This window comes from Benincasa hispida, chromosome 6, assembly GCF_009727055.1.
Source record: "Benincasa hispida cultivar B227 chromosome 6, ASM972705v1, whole genome shotgun sequence".
NCBI lineage: Eukaryota > Viridiplantae > Streptophyta > Magnoliopsida > Cucurbitales > Cucurbitaceae > Benincasa > Benincasa hispida.
In genome coordinates, this window is record NC_052354.1 from 44717066 (window position 1) to 44737553 (window position 20488).

Genomic DNA, 20488 nt, shown 5'->3' on the forward strand with positions numbered 1-20488 from the left:
AATCTTATATATTTTTAATAGATTAATTACTAAATAATAAATATCATTCAATATATTGATAAATTTAATTAATTAAGAATTAATAGTAATTGTGATTATAAATATTTAAAAATTGAGTAATTTATAATTAAAATTAACCAATTAATATATTTAAGGAACACTATATTAATTATAATCTAATACTTAATAACTTTTATAATTAATTAAATTTAATAATCTTGAATTTAATTAAATAATATAAGAAAATATATTTTAATAAACAATATATTATATAAAAAGTGAAACATGAAATAAAAATATGATATATTAATAGAGAATACTTTAAAAAAAGTTTTACAAATATGATATGTTAATAATAAATGAAGTAATACAAACTAATTACAATAAATAATTAACTGATTATAAATAATCAATAGGGAATTTTTTATAAATAGAAAAATCTAAAAATATTTACGCTTTATATTTTTGAAACTTTTTGCTAGGAAGTATAAACATTTTTAAATATGTTCATAAAAGGGATTAAATTAAAATTAGTCTTTAAAAACAATTTATTAATTATTAAAAAATAAAATAATAAATTATTATTAAAAATGAATTTATGTACCAACTAAATTTAACTAATTTAGTTTACTAAATATATTTAAGATATTGTTAGTTAGTTAATTAATTAATTATTGATGTAAAAAAAGTAATTGCATTCCTTTAAAAAAAATTGATTGTAAAAGTAAGTTAAGTAAATATTTTAATAGATTATTGTTGATTTATTGAAACAAATATTTATATTAATTTTGTTAAATTGATATCAATTAATTAATTATATTTCAAATAAAATTATATATAAAATGAAATAATAGATGGAGAGGGGAAAAGAAAAAACCCACAGATGATAGAAAATCCTATGAAAAATAAGGGTTAACATTCAAATCAAAAGACCGCTTATATTTATTTGTTAAAACATATCTTCAATTTTCTAATATTATTTTTTAGAAAGATTTTTTAAAAGATTTTTGTGTGTATTATTTAAAAATGTTAAAATAATTAATAAATTATTTTTTTAATAAATGAACTTATGTACTAACTCCATCTAGATTGTTAGCTAAATAATTTATTATTGATCTAAAAAAGGTAATTGTATTCATTTAATAAATTTTTATTGTAAAAATAAGTTAAGTAAATATTTTAATAGATTATTGTTGACTTATTGAAATATATTTTTATATTATTTTTTTAATTAGCATTAATTAATTAATTATATTCTAAATGAAATTATATATAAAATGAAATAACATATGGAGAGGGGAAGAAAGAAAATCCACAGCAAATAGAAAACCCTTGTGTATGGAAATAAGGATGAATAGCTTATTTCCAATTGAAAACTTTGAAACAAGATAAAGGATCCAAAATTTTGAAACAATTATTGATTTGGATGTGCAGAAACACTCCAACCAAACAATCCCATATATTTATTTGTTAAAATATTTCTTTAATTTTTTTTGGGAAGATTTAAAAAAAAAAAATTGTGTGTATTCTTTTAAAATTTTGACTAAAATTTAAAAAATATTTTTGAGAAATGAAAAACTAAACCAAGAAGAAATAGTTGTGAATTCAAATGGGAAGGTATATATATTTATATATTTCAATTTTTAATTCGATTAAATTTTCAAACGTATTAACAACTATTGGTTTGGCACGATAGGTAGATTTTAAAAAAACTAATTAAAGAAAGTTTTTCAAACTTAAAATTTGGAAAAGATTGCAAATCTAAAACTAATTCATAAACTGAGATATCAGATTTGAGTTTGTTATTAAAAAAAATGAAATCAAAATAACCCACAAATGCAGTTAAATATTACATGTAGAGAAAATAAGTGGTTTCAAAATAATTATGTCAATTAAGAAAATAAAGCAAAACTACTCAACTAACCTAAAATTTGCACGGTGGTAAATATCAGATTCTCAAACTTATACAGGATTAAAATTGGACCATCAAACTTATAATAATTATAGAAATTCAACCCCAGATGATAAAAAATTGAAGCCAATTTGTCATAATTTCTATAATTATATAAATTTAAAGGTCCAATTTTAAGTATAAATTTCAAATCTTGATTTTTGTAATTAAAAATTTGAGTTTATAATTACAGTTACTATCATACTTTTTAGCGGTGGTTGTTACAATTTGTCAAAAATAATTAGGTAGAAAGAAAGAAATCATGAGGTCATATTTATAATGCAAATTGCTATTATATATACATAATTAAATATAAGAATGGCCTTTTAAAAAAGGAAATTGAATGCATATAGCAAGTGCTTTATAAAATATGTAATCCAATGGGGAAATATATGATTAGGGATTTGAAAATGGTTTAATGGTGAGATCATGAAATGTTGAGGCAAGAGGCACGTAGCATTAGAGGTGGCAAAATTCTTTGTGGGTCGGGTCCCTGTGGGGTCTGCCTCTTTCGGGACGGAAAATCCTCTATTTGATGTAGGTAAGATCAAATTGGGAACGGGGCTGGGATGAGGAGGTATCCTCGACCCATTCCCAACCTAGACCCGATCTTGATTAGATTTTAGTTTGGGCTCCTAGAATATGGCGCCCTTGGAGCTTTCTAGTCGCTCATTCAATAACGAAAAATTTGATTTATCTAATGAGTATAATGTATTTTATATATATTATGCATTTTAACTTTTATATTTAGCCTATTTTCATTTAGCTCAACCTAAATTTAATTAAAGTGTCCAAGGTGAGAATTTTAGGATTTTTTTTTTAAAAAAATTCATAGAATGAAAGGGGAAACGGGGAAACGAGTCCCCACAAGGACTTATTCCCTGCCCTTGTCCTCGTGTAAATTCTCCATTGAGGATGGAGAACTCGCTTCAGTCCCATTGCCAACTCTACAAAGTACCATAAAATATGCCCAAATGTTGTTTGGAAATTATTATATAAGTAAGGTTGCCACTCATTCATACCACATTCCTTTGGATCTTTTGGATGCTTAATTGGAAGTCAATCAAAGATTAACTTTTTAGAATTTTTTTTTTTTTTTAAAAAAACATTATATCACACTATGTTGAACTACTTGAGTTTAATAAGTTAACCTATTAACAATAAATAATAATATTTTTATAGGTTAAATTGTCATTCTGATTCTTATAGTTCAAGTTCTATTTCATTTTAGCTTTTATATTTTCCGTTGTCTAATTTTAGTCATTATATTTTAAACAAATCTTATATTTAATTTATGTATTTTCAATAAATATTAAATTTCATTATTTAAAATTAATTGTTATCAAAATTGGTTGGATGCTAATAATAACTTTTATCCAAGAAAAGATAGTTGAATGCATAAGGGAAGTACACACATTTGTGAAACCTTAGTTCAAATGCAAATGGAAGCTTTGGGAATATATTTTCACAATTTATAAAGAAAATATTTGATATAGAATTTGAATTCTGTTTTATGTTTTCAAATTCATTGAGTTAACCAAAAATATATTTTACAGACAACCCGAAGTCTGTTTCTAAGAATTGTTTTCGGGTTCAAGGATCAAAACAATGCAAATTATGAAAACAATATTTTTATGTTTTCGTTGTATCTAGATTTTGAATTTACCATTTTAAAATGCAAAATTATATTAAATAAATATAAAAATATTTATAAATATAATATGACATGTTATATACTCAATTCATTTTTAAAAGAATACAATGTGTATTATCTAATGTATTATAAATTATATAATATTACAAAATAATAATTATATAAGTTTTTTAACATAAATTCATAGTTTATTATCAACTAAATATTAGTGGTTAACTACAACTAGTTTTATGATTTATAAATATATAATATCAAACACATTTTATTTTTGAAAGTTAAGTCTATAGATACTATTTCCATTTTCAAATTTCTTATTTGTTATCTACTTTTTAGCAATGATTGAAAAAACCAAGCCAAAAATTGAAATTAAAAAATAGCTTTTAAAAACTTGTATTTATTTTTAGAGTTTGGCTAAGAATTGAACCATTGTACTTAGGTTCTTGCAGGTTTGACAAAATAAGTTTAAAAAATTAGGTCAATTGTGCATACTTATTACTTTTGCAAAAATAGCAAAAAGCAAGCTCAACCCACGTGATACACTTTTGATATACACTTGATACACTACTAGTATACGCTTGATATACTTGATACATTGCTAATACACACTTGAACTATTGATAGACAATTGATCCACTTGATATAGTATTGATACACGATTGAAAATGACTAGTTAATTAAATGTTTAAAAAAATTCACAAAAATGATTTTTTTAAAAACATTTTCTCTAGTTATTCCAAACATGTCCAAGTTGTCAAAATGAGTATATTAAATTAAGTGTTAGTGAGCTCTAAGTTGAATCTTCTCAACCTATTGTGCATTTATACTTAAAAATGAAAGAAACAACATTATTTAAAAAGGAAAAAATACAAAACGGATAAAAGGGATAAAAAATGTAGTAAATATAAAAATTAAAGTGAGTAATAATTTATATTGCTGCAAACAAAAAATTCAAAAAGTATACAAATCAATAGAAAAAATACAAAACTGATATACTTCAAATGTGATATATTAGTTGATTATTATACCGAAAAAGTGGATCTGTTAAAAGGACAAAATTGAAATATGAAATTAACAAAAAATTAAATTTAAGAATATTTCTATATCTACAATTTTTCATATGTTAAAAGCACACCTCTAAATATATATTTTGGATTTACCACGATAGTAAATTCGCAAGTTTAAACTTATTCTCTCCAAAATTTGGGAAATAGACATTTTCTTTTTTGTTGAAAGGAAAAGTATCTTAAAATCAATCATTATTTCCATTACAAGAATCCATTTTTCAATTTTTTATATTTGAAAATGTAAACAATTTGGATGAGAGATTCTTTGTTATCCATGTGAAAAAGAAAATGATCAAATTCATATGTAAAGTTTTGTTAGACACCAAACTAAACATAAAAACTTGTAAGTTGTAAACTTAAATAGGTAAGAAGCAACTTGCAACACAACACATAATCGAATAAATATACTTTTGATTTCCTCTTCCATCTTACCTCAAGAAAGGCAAAGAAAAAAAAAACGTATCGATCAATACTATAACCACACTCGATTTTCTAAACGTCATCTCAAACAAAACCATTAAAAAAATACCAATTTATATAGAAATTTACACTATAATTAAGCTATCAATGCAACAACTTTGGCAATTATTGTTGTTGTTATATATGCTTGAAGATGAGGCCACCATGAGCAGCAAAAAAAGGGGCAAAAACCAAAGACTCAACAGCCATAAGTTTGATGAGAATATTGAGTGATGGACCAGAAGTGTCTTTGAGAGGATCCCCAACTGTGTCACCTATCACAGCTGCCTTGTGAGCATCTGACCCTTTAGGACCAAGTGCTTTAGCATGTTCACTTCCTCCAGCCTGCATTTTTATTCATCGAAAACGTTATCGTTGTATTAAATTAATCTTAAAAAAAGATGAATTTGAAAGTGATTTTAAATAAAACGCATAGTGATAAAGTAGTATAACTGATTACCGCTAGATTTTTTAGATTAAAGTTGGTTCAATTTTAATCTATGCTCTTTCGATAAATAAAAGACTTAGAAAAAGTTGTTGTTGATCAGTATTTTTAAATTTTTCTATATATTTAAAAAATATATTCACATATCGTATTTTCTTTGGTGGATTAAATTTATGACTTATTGAAGTTATACTAACTAAAATTAGACAATCGAAAGTATATGAAATAAAATTGACAAATATCAAAATATAAGGATCAAAATGATATTTTAACTGATTTTTTGTTTTGTTATGGAAAGTTTGTAATGTAGTCTAAATGAATGGAAGAGTTTGATATTTAAATTCTAAAAACTTCTCTATGGTTGTTTAGCTGCATATTCATCACATTTATTTATCTCTTTTTCCTTTTTTTTTTTTTAATTTATTAACTCCAAAATTCCTCAATTTAATATTTTTTTAGTTTTTGTTAAAAAGAATAAGTCAAACAAATCTCGTGTGGATTATTATATTTGACTATGACCGTGATTAGATGCACCTATCTCTATGCTACTCCATTTATTATAAAAAAAAAAAAAAAAAAAAAACTTAACAATCCAATTTTTAAAAGAAAATACAAAATTAATTTTTACGTGATAAATTTTAATTGAAAACTTGTTGCCACACAAAGATAGGTGCATCCTAACTAATACCAAAATATTGCTCTATATTTGATCCTATTCGCTACTAGCCTACTAGAATAATGTAAAATTGTTTTTGAGTAGTATATTGTTATTTGTTGGATTCTACGCCCGTCAACCGCTGTTCTAAAAAATAGTATTTTGAACAAAAAGAAAGAAAAAAAAAAAGACAAAATTGTATCAAAATATATTCTCGAAAACATGTGATAGCCATTTTGTTTTTTGTTTCTAGTTTTTGAAAATTATTTAAGATTATAAACATCACTTCCATCTTTTGTTTTTTCCCTTAATCTAGATCAAAATTTGAAAACTAAAGAAAGTAATATTTTTTTTTCTTTTCTTTTTTATAGGAAACAATTTCATTCATTGAATAAAATATTCAAAGATATCTAAAGGTACAACAAGGACAGGATTTTCCAATAAAAAAAAAAAGGAAAGGAAAAAAGATACAACAAGGGCCTTTTTACTAAAGAAACTAGTTTTCGTTTTTAAAATTTGGCTAAAAATTCAAATGTTTACCTACGAAATATGAAAATCATGATTAAGATCTTATGAGAAAACAAACACAACTTTCAAAAACCAAAAACCAATGTTCAAAACTCAGCCTAAATATTTCCTTAAAAAAAGTGAAGAAATTCGGAAAAAAAACTTTTATTGAATTTGAAAACTTTCAAAAACATTTCTAGATAGATAGTTAATAACCACAAATATTTTGGAACATGAATTGAAATTAGTTTTTGGAATAACTTTCCAAGCGCATGAAATTCTCTTTTGTAATATTAAAAAAAACCCTTTTCAAGCATTTGAAAAGTCATTCAAAACCTTAAAAAAAAAAAAAAAACGCTCCCAAACACATTAAAAATAATCATATTGACAAAAGATTTAGAAAAATAATGTTAAAAGGGGTGAAAGGAATCTAACCTCTATGTACTTTTTTGCATTATCCCAAGCCCCTCAGTGTTTGAAGCAGAGATAGCAACCTAAGAAGAAAAGAGAACTTGAGCCATTCAACAATGGTATTAAAGCTGATTACTAACAAAGGTTGTTTTTCAAGCAAGGTTAAAGCATGCCAAAAAAAAAAAAAAAAAAAAAAAAAAAAAAAAAAAAAAAAAAAAAAACAAGGAATATCAAAATGTTACTACTATAATCATATATGGAACTAACTTTCTATAATTCAAGGTCGTGTATGTCGATCTTATTTAAAGTTTAGGGTCGGGAAATGAAGCACAATATAAACGATAGATACGTCTACTTTATTGTATAAAAATGTTCAAAATGAAGTCGAAGAATCTAAACTCTGTAAATCAAATGGAAGATAAAAAAGGAAATGGAGAGTTGAGGGGAAGATTTGAGAATTGAGGACACAACAAAGTATATCAATGATGGATGTTTTCACTTCCTATTGCTTCTTTTCTATTTTAAGTAGAAACATGATTGATAATTAATTCTTGTCAATGTGTTGTCTATTTTTTCTTTTTTGGTAATAGAAAATAAGATTGAATTACAAAATTAATGTTTAATTTTTTAGAGTTTTGTCTAGCAGAACTCTAAATTTTTGAAAATATCTAAAAAGTCTCTAAACTGTCAATTTTGTATTTTTTTTTAGTTCAAAGACCTATAAGATAACTTTGAAAATTCAAGGGCTACGGTTGTAAATTTTGTAGGTAACAATTATTTCTTGTTTATTGATCTCTAAAAAGCCAAATATTGGAAGAAAAAAAGAGTAAATAAATAAAGAAGAGAAATTTACTTTAAAACATACTTTTTGAAATAGGACTCATGTTCAAGTATCCTATTTAATCACATAGTAAAAAAAATAATTTTTGAAGGAAAAAAGTTTGTCATGTGGCAAATATTGATTGGATAACTAGGTGGGTTGCACCAAAATATTTTTCTTTTTGAAAAAATAAAACCTAAGAATTATTACATCATCTTGAGTCTATCAGCCTACATCATGCAATTTTATAAATATATAAACTATAAAGAAAACGCTTCTAGTAATTTTTTTAAGAAATAGAAACAGCAATAAAGAAACAGAAACAGGATTCAAAATGAAAAAAAAAAAAGTTGTTTCCATGAAATATATAAAAAATAATTCCTAGTTCTCTAAATAGAAAAGCATCATCAGTACACTATATATATGCCTATTCAGTAACAATAATAACTTGTAAAAAGGCTACACAAAATCATTATGAAATTTCTCAAAAAAGTTTTTCTTAACTGAATAATTTGTTATGAATGCAAGGAAAATGATAATATACCTGCACTCCAGAAACAAGGGAACCAGCCAGAAGGCCTGCAAGAGTTTCAACTCCAAAGAATGTTCCAGCAATGAGTGGTGTTACCAAAACAAGAGCACCAGGTGGGATCATCTCTTTAAGCGAAGCATCCGTCGATATCTTCACACAATTTGCATAGTCCGGCTTCGTCCTGCCTTCCATCAGCCCCGGGATAGAGTTGAATTGTCGCCGAACTTCCTCGACCATCTTCAGTGCTGCACTGCCAACACTCTTCATTGTCATGGCTGAAAACCAGTATGGAAGCATTGCACCTACTATCAATCCAATGAAAACTTTCGGGTTCATAACGTTGACTGTTTCGATGCCTGCTCGGCTCACAAAGGCGCCAAACAAGGCGAGGGAAACAAGAGCAGCTGATCCAATGGCAAAGCCCTGCCCCATTATAAGAAACAGTAAGAAGTTTTGAAGCAAAATTGATGTTATGAAACCGACAAATAAGGATAAGTAGAAAACATAAAGAGTAGAGAATCGATACAGAGGTTTACGTGGCTCACTAATAGTGCGTTAGTTACGTCCACGAGTAGAGGGAGAGAGCAGTTTATTATTAGAGAGAATAATTCAGATTACAAATCAAGATGCGTTTCTAGGGTTAGAGAGTTTATATAGCACTCTACTCTAAACTCTAGGAAAGGCATTCCAATATTTGATGTAGCCTAACTCTTAGAATGTCAAGAGAATAGGAAACATGATTGATTGATTGTAGAAGAATTGGCACCTTTCCTATGGCTGCGGTCGTGTTTCCTGCAGCATCTAAAGCGTCGGTTCTTTCGCGTATCTCGTGGCTCATTCCAGCCATTTCAGCTATTCCACCTGCATTGTCACTTATTGGACCATAAGCATCAATGGCTAGACCAGTGGCAATGGTGCTAAGCATTCCCAAAGCAGCCATTGCAATACCATACATGGCTCCCAAGCGGAAGCTCACGTAAATGGATAAAGCAATCGAAAATATCGGAATGATGACTGATTTGTATCCAAGAGCTAATCCAAATATTACATTTGTTGCGGCACCGGTTCTGCAAGAATCAGCCACATCCTGCACTGGACTGGAAAAATGATCTCATCCTAAGTATCAAATTTCTCAGGCAATAGGCACACTCATATCAGATTTCATATCAGTGCCTCTTTATAAGCTTGCAAAACTTCCAGCTTAAAGAATATATTGCTAATCTACTACCGTGGCTAAAAGTTTACACAGTCAGGTAGAAAGTATTCAATCTTTTAAATATATTTTTAACAGTACTCTCTCCTACTTGTTAGCTCGAAAATTATTCTGAGATTTAACAAATGACAATTAATATTAACAAGAGAGAAAATGACCAATGGAAGTGATGTTTAGTGGAAGATATTGATAAACTACCACTATACCTACAAGTTTATGTTGTTAGGTAAGATAGTATTTGTTTTTTAAAATATATTTAAACACTCCCTCTTACTTGTTAGCTCGAAAATTACACTGAGATTCAACAAATGATAATCAATGTGGACTAGAGAAGAAATGACATTACGGGGGTGTTTAGCCCACCGACTTCAAAAGTCGGATGTTAAGTAACTCAACTTCACCAACTTCAATAGTGTTGCACATTTTTTGATGAACTCTATCATCCACTCTTTCTCTCTTTTGCACATTTATCGAGGAACTCCATCTTCACAACTTTACGCCCTAAACACAGACTTTCGAACTTCAACATATTAATTCTAGACTTCATAATTCAACTCAACGCCCTAAACATGAAGTTTTAATACCATGTTAGACTATTAATAAATCCAAAGGCATGAGTTGACAGGTAAGAGTATGTTTGATTTTTTATATGAATCAAGAACTGATATTTCACCTGTAAGCATTGCTAGTGTAATACTCAGTTGTATATCCAATAACAAGTCCTGCCCACAATCCTGTCACAACACAGAAGAAAATGTGCCTGCATTTGGATGTAATTTTAGTCAGCATAAAAACTGATGTTTATGGAGGGAAGAAAGATTCTTGTAATTGACAAAGTCATACCAGTTCTTCACGACCTTGTCGATGCCGAAATCGTAAAGAGTGAATTTTGATGGCAAAGCAACGAAGCTGACTAAAGCTAGCCCTACTGTCATCAGCACGGTGGAGATAAGAAGTTGTCGCTTTAACGACGGTTCAATTTCGCTCACTTTCTTAATCTCAATGAGATCAGTTGCAAAAAGTGTAGTTATTAAGCAAATCACAATTCCCATTGAGCTTACAAGTAGAGGGTAGGACATGGCTGCATAGTTATGTGTAGAGCCGAAGGACGATATCGATGCCACGAAAAGTGCAGCACAGGTTGATTCTGCATAAGATCCAAATAAATCAGATCCCATTCCCGCAATATCTCCTACATTGTCACCCACATTGTCAGCTATGACCTGAAAAATAAACAATACATCATCAGTCCGAATGGCTTAAGATTCCCACACAGAAAACCATTCGAAAACACTTGAATAATCACAAAAGGCTCAGTGGTTCTTGAACTCTCTATAGTTTCTTAAGAAGTAGAGTTCTATAACAGGAAGAATATATAGAAATTACAGCAGGATTTCGTGGATCGTCTTCAGGGATATTCTTTTCAATTTTCCCTACAAGATCAGCTCCAACATCAGCTGCTTTCGTATATATGCCGCCTCCAACTCTTCCAAATAATGCCATTGAAGAACCTCCAAGTCCGTAACCCGTGATAGATTCGTACAGTCCTTCCCAGTCGTCTCCATAATACAGCTTAAACAAATTGATGGAGGCATATAATACAAGAAGGCCATTGGCAGCTAGAAGGAATCCCATCACAGCACCGGAGCGGAAAGCAATAACGAATGCTCTTCCAATGCCTTTCCGTGCTTCTAGACTCGTTCGTGCATTCGCATAAGTTGCAATCTTCATTCCAAGGAAACCAGATAGAACTGAAGTGAGAGCACCTAGCAAGAAGGCAATTGTGCTAAAAATGGCATTGGCTAGAGCTGGTTTACACATTTGTCCCTTGTTGTAAGTGCAAGGTTCACTTTTGGTGCTGAATCTCTTAACAGAACCAAGGAACAGGAAAATGATGGCTCCAAATGCTCCCATGAAGACAACAAGGTATTTATACTGGGTGAATAAAAATGAGGTTGCTCCTGAAAGCAGAAGGAAAACAATTCAATCCAATATACTACTATACACTACAACAATCTTCTATCCAATCTTTTTGGAGCATACCATACATTGCATCGAATAAAAAATCCTATTTTTGAAAATAAGCTCAAAAACATATTATGACATAGGATTCAAATCCAAGAGGACTTTACAATGTCATGTTAGGAGTGCAAACAAAGTACTATACTAGCTAAGAAGGCAGAGATCTTAAAGAGTGCAAAGAAAATTCCACACTGGTTAAGAAGGGAAAAGATCGGAAATATAAATGAAACAATTGTCTTCATTGGTATGAGACCTTTTAGGTGAAAGTAAAGGCAAAGCAGAAAATATCATATTAGTCTAGAGATATTGGGAGGGTCCGTTGTCCTTATCAACGTAAGAAAAAAGTATGTCGTTTCTACCTTGATTGTCATTTGATAAATCTACACTTTTTCTGTGGGGTAGTTTTGCATTCATTCAAATCCTCTGTTTTGTGTTCTTGCATCTTGAAATGTTTGTTTGGAAGACAAAGGATATCCTATCATAGGACAACTTTTATGATTTCATGACAGTTAATATCCAAACAAAGTATGACCTTCTCAAAATGAGATATGCATACAGCTTTTAAAAAGTTGAGAGAATAGATCCTAATCAAGTGATTGTCATAATCTATTTTGGAAGAAAAGAAAGAAATTTTCAAGACTCACCAACAGAAATTGCCTTCTGGATTTCGGCACACTTTGCAACGACCTCGACATCATTAATACCTTCCTCTTGTCCTCCTTCAATCAAGTTGTTTTCTTGGCTTTCATCATCAGGGTAGCTAGAAACCTTAACTCTTGAAACCAAAAGCCATTGAAGAAGGGCAAATCCAATACCAAGCAAGGCAGCTGCAGGTATCAGTAACTGTGTTAGACCCTCACTCAAACCTCCCATTTTCAAAGATCAAAATGGTTTCTGAGGTTGGTTTCTTGGCCTATAAATCAAGAGCCAATCCAGGCTTTGATGTGCAGCACCAAAAAGTAGAATTTTCAAAATAGGAAAGCCCAAGTAATATAAGCTAAATTAGCTGGTTTGACCAGAATACTGTGGTTGACCTTTTGAGATTCATCAAAATGTTTTGTGTAAATAACTAGATGAAGAAATGGGAATTTCTGGTTGAACAAATCTCAATGAAACAGTAGAAGTACAGAAAGTGACAATTCAATTCTCTATTTACCATTGATCAAAATAGAAAGAGGTTAAAGATATCTTTTTATTGGCTTTTATGGAAAAGCCACCATTCTATAATTCTAAGAAATATTAAATAAAAATCTTTATTTTACATGGAAAGGCTTATGGTTTGACTAAATTTATATCATGGAAAAAGCAAGTTGCCTAAGTTACTTGTTGCACTAACCTTATTCTATTGACTCACAACACAAAGTTAGAATTTTTCAAGTTTGAGAAGCAAAAACTGAGGTTTGTTGGTTCCTTCATTGCAAAGTTCTCTCTTTGGTGGGTTTATTAGATTTGGATCTAAATCTTGAAAATATGGAGTTAGAAATTGGAAGAAATCTGAATGAAAATAAAGAATTATGGTTTCACAAGCATCTGTTTTGCTTAATTCAGAATAGATAACAATGAAAAAGATATCAGATGACAGAAAAAGGAAAATAAAAATAAATAAAAAGTCAAACTTTGGTAACTTTCAAAACCAAATCATGTTGAATTTAAGAAATATTATTTAAGGACAAAAAGAACGAAAAATAAATAAATAAATAAGCTGAAGGTTCAATTACTTCCTTCATCAACTTCCTTTCCTTAACATATAAGGTTTACCCAACTTATAATATATTGAATAATTATGACTCTCTTAACCTAATTAAATCTTAGGATATCAAAGTGAACATAGCTCAACTATAATTGTCATGTACTTCTTCTTTTGTGGTAGGAGACTCGGATATTCAAATATCCATACCTACTTGTATTTAAAATTTAATAAATTTAAAGTTAAAAAATGTTTTTGGTCACTATGTTAATACTAAAGTAACAATCTAGTTCCTAAACTTTTATATCTACAATTTGATTTTTATACTTCTAAAATTTGTAAATATATAAATTTAAGAAGGATATATATATATATATATTTATATTTGAGTTCAACAAGTAAAAAGGTGTAAATTGATCTATCAACTTTTGAGATGGTAATTGATGTCTTCCCCGCTAAGATATACTCCAATTGACGATAATAAATTTTATTGTTGATTGATCTCTCTAAGTCCTTGTGGTAGAGACTAAATCATGAGGATGACCCTGTATTTTCCTTTAAAAAATAATAAGAGAAGACAAAAACTCAACATGTTTTCTCATTCTTCTATTTATATTTTATAGACGCGTAAGCATCATAACAAAATTGTTCGTCATATTTTTAACACAAAGTTGCACAAATGGAGGGAAGGGGAGTCAAATAACAATTGAGCCTCAACAGAAATCAACATGTTTAACCATATAATTTGGCTGCTTCGACTCTGTACATTAATTTTATCGATAAAACTGCGGCAGAAGATCCATTTCCAAAGGGCTTTGCACAAATTTATCAGCCTTAGACACGCATGATTCTTCTGTCATTTCCAGAATCCATTGCGAGCATCCCGTCCTCTCAAATTTTCAGGAAAAACCCAGATGGTTTGATCGGTTTACGACTGCTGATATTTTCGTAGACACTGTTGTGCTAACAAGAGCTCGTTCAATAGATGAGAAATTGCAGACAGGAAGCTGATGGTGTGAAAACTGCCTGCAGTCACACTTTACGAATTTGATTGAAGATTTGCTCCATTTTGCTTCAACGCCATTCTTCGATACCGAAGCTCTTTGTATGGTAAGAGATATGTTTGGTTCTCACTTAATTGTGCCAATGATTTTCTTAAGGCATAGCTTTGAAGGACTATGGAGAATTCACTTCTTGTTGTTGGGGCTGCCATGCTTGGCTGGCCCATGATGGTAGAGGAGCTTGTAACTTGAGAGGAATACCTGTAATAGGGTGCACAAAATACAAGCTTTCGGCATGAAGCTCATGGCAATCATAAATTTTTCCGTTCCACTCTGTAACACCCTCATATTTCACATCCCCTCTTATAGGAATTCCAAGATATTGGCAGTGCAGACGGATTTGATGAGTTCTTCCACTGCGAGGTCGTGCTCTTATCAATATCTCGTCCTTTTGACCATCAATGTCTACTAGAGATTTTGTTTGGACAACGACAGTTTCTTCATCTTTTCCAAATTTTTGAAATTCTTCCATGGCGTTTTGTCCATTTATAGATAGTACTTCAAAATATGTTTCCATGTCTCTGACTACAGAACCGCCAGGTAAGGAACGACCCACATCAGCTGCAGCATAGACACGCCATACCCCAAATTTTGACCTACCATGACCAGATTTGATGTTGATTTTTTTCCACTTTGGAGCAGAGCCAACGCAGAAGGCGATATATGACTTTGAAACTGTGTGGTCAGTAAATGCCTTCACTAATTTAGAAGCAACTTTATGCGACTTAGTTATAACCATAACCCCACTTGTGTCACGATCAAGGCGGTTAGCAAGATGAAGCTCTGGCAGACTGGTTTTGATCCCTGCATATGAAGAATATGATGAGAACACTCCCGAGAAATCAATAATGATAGAATAAGCAAAAGATGTGATCACATGGCATTGTTTTAGACAAACGTTAAAACACTCCAGACACATTTAAGCACCTCTCTCTTCAACAATCAGGATAAATCTAAACCATTTATATCAACTGTTTAACAATCAGCAACATTGCTATAAATGTAGGGAAAGAATCAGAAATCAATTACTTGCTCTCGCCTCTTTAGTAAATGTATTCATATCAAACTACAAGAGCAGCCTCACCTATCATGATATCAATATCACAGAGCACCCCAGAAAACATCAATATCATATAATTTGATGAGATAACCTAGAGCCCTCTATGAAAACAATGCTCAAGTAATGGATTTTTGTCTCTCTTGAAGAACCATTAGACAATGAGTTTCAATTAAAAAAAAAAAAAAAAAAAAAGGAAAGGACAGAAATTTTTTCTTAATGAATAACCGAACGTTCATTTGAGAATATAAAAAGAGAAAGCCAACAAAAGTGAGGCAACCTAGAAAAAAAAGGCCTCAAGTCTAGCAAAAATTTAGTTACGGACGCTCGCAAAGACATGTTGAACCAAAATACAAGGCCAAACCTCACACCGGGGTCTCTAAAAAAAAAAAAGAAGAAGAAGAAGAAGAACTTGAGAAATTGCATTTTTAAACAGCTTAAACCGATGAAAAATAAATTCCAGAAATCATTCCTTGTAAACAAATTTGATGAAAGATCAAATCCTACCCAGAACTTAGCAAGGTGAGTCAATTATTACTCCAAACTTCAACATTTCATCAAGATGGACATTACACGTAGATAAGCATTACAGTTCTAAACTTCTGTTGAACTTCCATCACATTTACCCACTAATTTCAGCTAATGTCAACAAAAACCAAGTTAAATATCTATGCATAAAAGTATGATCTAGAAAACCAATGCACGCGATCTATATTGAACAAATCTTTCAAAACTCGTCAATTTTAACAAAAATTCAGCCCTAATATCTTCTTCCTTTGCAGCGTTGTCTACATTGTTGTAATCCATGGAAGCACATGATTGCACCTTTTCACAAATCTTCAAACGAGAGCAAGTTAAAAGTTGCAATTCCACCATTTCTATTCGAATAGAAAATTCAAAATGCAGGGTAAAATTGAATTCATCTTGCCAAGTTCATGTCAAAATTCGAATTCATCAGCTAAAAAAATGGTTTCACGGTAAAGATCCACAAACCAGCCATAGCAGAATCACTGAGAAGACGAGGAACAGCGGCCAAAACGCTTTCACAGTAGATTCCTTGAGGCTTATTGACGGCAATGAGCCACTCATCCTCGTATATAACATCGTTTGCCGATAAAGCAAAGAGGCTGGATTTAGAGGAGGCAGCCATGGCTCTAGCGAGCTCCAAGTTCTTGGATATGGCCGGCAGTGGAGGAGATAAGGGAACAGGGTAATTCTCTCTGGTTGATGGGCAGTTTCCGGTCACCGGTTCCGATGAGTCCGCCATGCTCTTGCTGATGGATTTGAATCTACCGGAACAGAAGGGTTTTGGGAATTCGGTGAAAGTTTTGTGCGGAGTTGAAAAGGTGGGCTGAAGGGAGATGAGGAGGGCCATTTATGTAAATTAGAAAAATTTTGGTCCTAAGGACTAAAACCGAGTAGACAGTTTTAAAAGGAAAATTTTTCTTTCCGTCCCTTAAGGTTTAAAATATTATACTTTTATCCATAAAGTTTGATTTAATTTATATTAAATGACACAACTTTATCGTTAAATTATGAATTTAATTTCTATATAATCCTTATATTTTCAATTGTTTAATTTATTTTTAATTTTTTAATCAGAATTATCCAATTTTATTCATTATATTTTCAATGAATCTTAAACATAATTATATACTTTCAATAAATTTTAAATATTACCATCAAAATTAAAATTTATCGAAATGGAGTAAAAATGACATTTCTCATGCCATAAAAAACACTATGTAAATAAAATGATATTTATAAAAAGAATGCAAATAAAGACTAAATTTTTGTTTGAAAAAACTCAAGAATAAACTAACTAAAGAGACCAATTTTAAGATTTATTAAGTACAAGGCCTAAAATTGGAAATTTGAAAATATAATGACTAAAATGGAAAAGAAACCCAAAGTACATCAACTAAAATAATATTGGGTCAATTTGAAACTTGTCCAATTTTAGCTTATATACTTTTAAAAAATCTTAAATTTTATCCATATTACTAATTTATTATTGATTTTTTAAACAACATTTTTATTATTTATTTGCATTTTTAATACTCTTTAGAAAGGAAAAATTAAAAGAATATTGTACTTTAGAAACTATTTAGGAAAATATTGTTGTTTTCAAACTATTTGTAAAAATATTGTTGTTTTAAATAAGTCGAAGGTTGAAAATTCGACCTATTTAGGAAAATATTGTTGTTTTCAAACTAGATAGGTCGAATTTTGAACCCTCGACCTTCTTTTTTTTAGGAAAATATTGTTGTTTTCAAACGGATTCTGTCATCTCAGCAAGTCTGACGAGCTAACGAGCTAATGAATCTCCTTCTTTTTGTTGCTAACGAGCTAACGAGCTAATCAAATTCAAGAGCGAGATTATGAGAGACAACGAGAGTTTGAGAGAGCGAGATTTTGATAGAGAGTGAGAATACTACAAATTTTCCTTTTTTTTTTCCTTTTTAATTATTATACATTCCACCTTCTTCTTTCTAATCCTTTCTTTTTTTTAAAAAAAAAAAATCCATTTTATAAAAAAAATTCTAAAAAAATTTATTATTTTATTTAAACTCTAAAAAGAATAAATTAAAAATAATAATAACTCATAAAAATAAAAAAAAATATAAATTAAATATCTCATTTATATAAAGATAATTACAAAAATCAATGTGTCCCACAAGGCGGACTTGTCGATTTCGAGCTGGTTGTCGTCGTCAACTTCGAACTTGAGGTTGCTCGGGTTCTTCTTGATGTTGCTCTGGTACCTCTGCAGGTGCTTCATAATATAAATATTAATGATGCTCTCCACGACCCTGACCATGTCCATGCACGTATGAAGACGAAGACCAGCCTTTGAGTCATAATGTCCTGAACCAAATGTTGGCATCATCATCATCGGGCTAACATAATCAGTTTGACTCTGCATCTACGTCATAGAGGGCAACTCTTCCACATTATGTGCAACCTCATCAAACTCATCCTTTTTCCCGAACAGGTCCTCTACGTCTAGGAGTTGGTGGAGGAACAATAGGTATTTCGTACATATAATGAATTTCTTCCATATAGCTTTGGTTGTCACTACATATAGCAAGAACCTGGTTTGGATCATTCGCAACCTCACGGAGTCTACTGTTGTTCGATCTCTGTGAATTATAAAACAATTAGAGAATATTTAAAATAAATTTAAATTAAAAAAATTAGATAATATTCATTCATTTACTAGATGACCCACAGCTGCTCCGGACGAGTGACGTAGCGCCTTGTGATATTATTATACCAATGAATATACAACATCTATGTCAAACTGTTCAAGAGAAACCCCCACTGCAATAAACCCTGCACGATAGTGCCATCGCACTACCAAATGCGCAACTTTTTCGGACCAATCTCCAGTCCTTAGGTCAATATCATGCAGTACGGGTTCAGTATTACAAGGAGATGGGATATCCTGCTGAAAACCGAATTTCTCATCACCTGTCAGGAAGATGCCACTCACCAATGTGAAAACATATGAGAGGACTCATCGTCCGCCATATGTTTTGACATTTGTACAAAAATTAGGCAAAGTATGCACAATAATTTGTATGGCTCTCAAATAACCTAAAAACACAAAAATTATTATTAGAGAATATTAAAGACAAATACAATAAAAATGTGAATAAAATAATCAATTAGGTTTAGTGTAATGTACCTGTTCAGGTTGAAGCAGATCAAACTGTATCTATACTGGTTGACTACATGTGTGGTTGTCCTAGTCACACAAATTTTGTCTCTCCACTTAAATTTTTAAATTGATAATTTAGAATTTAAATTAATTAGATCAGTGATATAAAAATTAAATTAAATTAAAACAATATACGAGACCGTAGGCTTGTCCAACTAACTGAGCGTCATTAACATGATGTAGTTGTAGAGCTATTTTGGAAATCGTTCCCAAGCCTATAAGTTGCAAAAGTATGAGAGGCCCAACTATTCCTCGAACCTCAGGTCTTGTTGCTTTGCATAGTTGTCTATACAACCATGCCAAGCATGCTCCACCTCACGAATACCGCCCCGCATCATGGAGGTTAGCTAACAGTGGCAAGAACATCAAGTGAAACAAATGACTTGATTTATTCTGAAAACAGACTTTCACCATCATTTTAGTATATATGCTCGCGCAATCTTATGACGGTTTTCCTCGTCTGCATCATCTGTGAGCTCACGAAATTGTGTTCCTAAACCATATTAAACTTAACCTCGATCCTTTAATCTTGTCGGCAGATGGGGTCGCACCGAGGTACAGTTGACAAACTTCTAACTAGTCATCGTACATCACTCCGGTTGACGGCTCACCGTCAACAGGAACCCCAACAACACTTCTATGTCTTGTAGAGTGATAGTCACACTCTCCAACAGACATATGGAATTAGCGTTTCGGGCCTCCATCTCTCGGACCAAGGTTGTGATCAGATTGCCCAGTCCAACTGAATAAATCCGCCTCTCGACGAATGATCGATGAATGGACTAGTCGTACAAAACATCGGATCAATAGGTCTTGGGTTTATCTTGATGCTCCAATGCATCCCTTATTTCTGCTTTTCTTTCTCAAAATAGTTAACGCAGTTTGAAGAACGTATTCTGACAAGAGCAATTATAGGCAACATTCGAGCTCCTTTGAGGACCCCATTTATGCACTCTGATAGATTTGTCATTCATCCACCCATATCTGAATCCTCCATCATGTGTAAGTCCATTGCTCTAAACATAATGTTGTCAAAAAAACTTTAGACAACTCTGATTTATTCTTTTGATATCTTCAATTGTTTTGTTGAACTTTTGAATTTGAAATGACACCCAACACGAATAAACATAAACTGACACCTGAAAAGTTCACGTTATCACAACGAGATTGGATTAGACAGAAACAGCTACTCGACACGATGTGGATTTTGTAACCAGTTAGGACAT

The 20488-nt window shown here is 30.9% G+C and overlaps 2 protein-coding genes across 2 annotated transcripts; both read right to left on the reverse strand.

Annotated features, from left to right (window-relative positions):
• Positions 1-5088: 5088 nt before the first annotated feature.
• On the reverse strand, positions 5089-12803 carry LOC120079565 (pyrophosphate-energized vacuolar membrane proton pump-like). The gene is given in 9 exon segments (XM_039033792.1): positions 5089-5473; positions 7171-7205; positions 7208-7229; positions 8511-8921; positions 9265-9595; positions 10385-10471; positions 10555-10934; positions 11098-11672; positions 12378-12803. Coding segments are annotated over 9 exon segments (2277 nt in total). The 5' UTR covers positions 12607-12803; the 3' UTR covers positions 5089-5266.
• Positions 12804-13995: 1192 nt separating this feature from the next.
• On the reverse strand, positions 13996-16928 carry LOC120079377 (RNA pseudouridine synthase 1). Its single transcript, XM_039033540.1, has 2 exons — positions 16532-16928; positions 13996-15285 (listed from the first exon to the last, which is right to left on the reverse strand). The coding sequence occupies exons 1-2, from the start codon at positions 16911-16913 to the stop codon at positions 14597-14599; spliced, it is 1071 nt and encodes a 356-aa protein (XP_038889468.1). The 5' UTR covers positions 16914-16928; the 3' UTR covers positions 13996-14596.
• Between the last annotated feature and the right edge of the window lie 3560 nt (positions 16929-20488).

Excerpts from the sequence above, each read along its gene's own strand:
- LOC120079377 (XM_039033540.1), bottom strand. The coding sequence starts at position 16,913 with ATGGCCCTCCTCATCTCCCTTCAGCCCACCTTTTCAACTCCGCACAAA. Across the intron at positions 15,286-16,531 it reads CAGTGATTCTGCTATGGCTG|GGATCAAAACCAGTCTGCCA; the intron begins GTTTGTGGATCT and ends CTTCATATGCAG.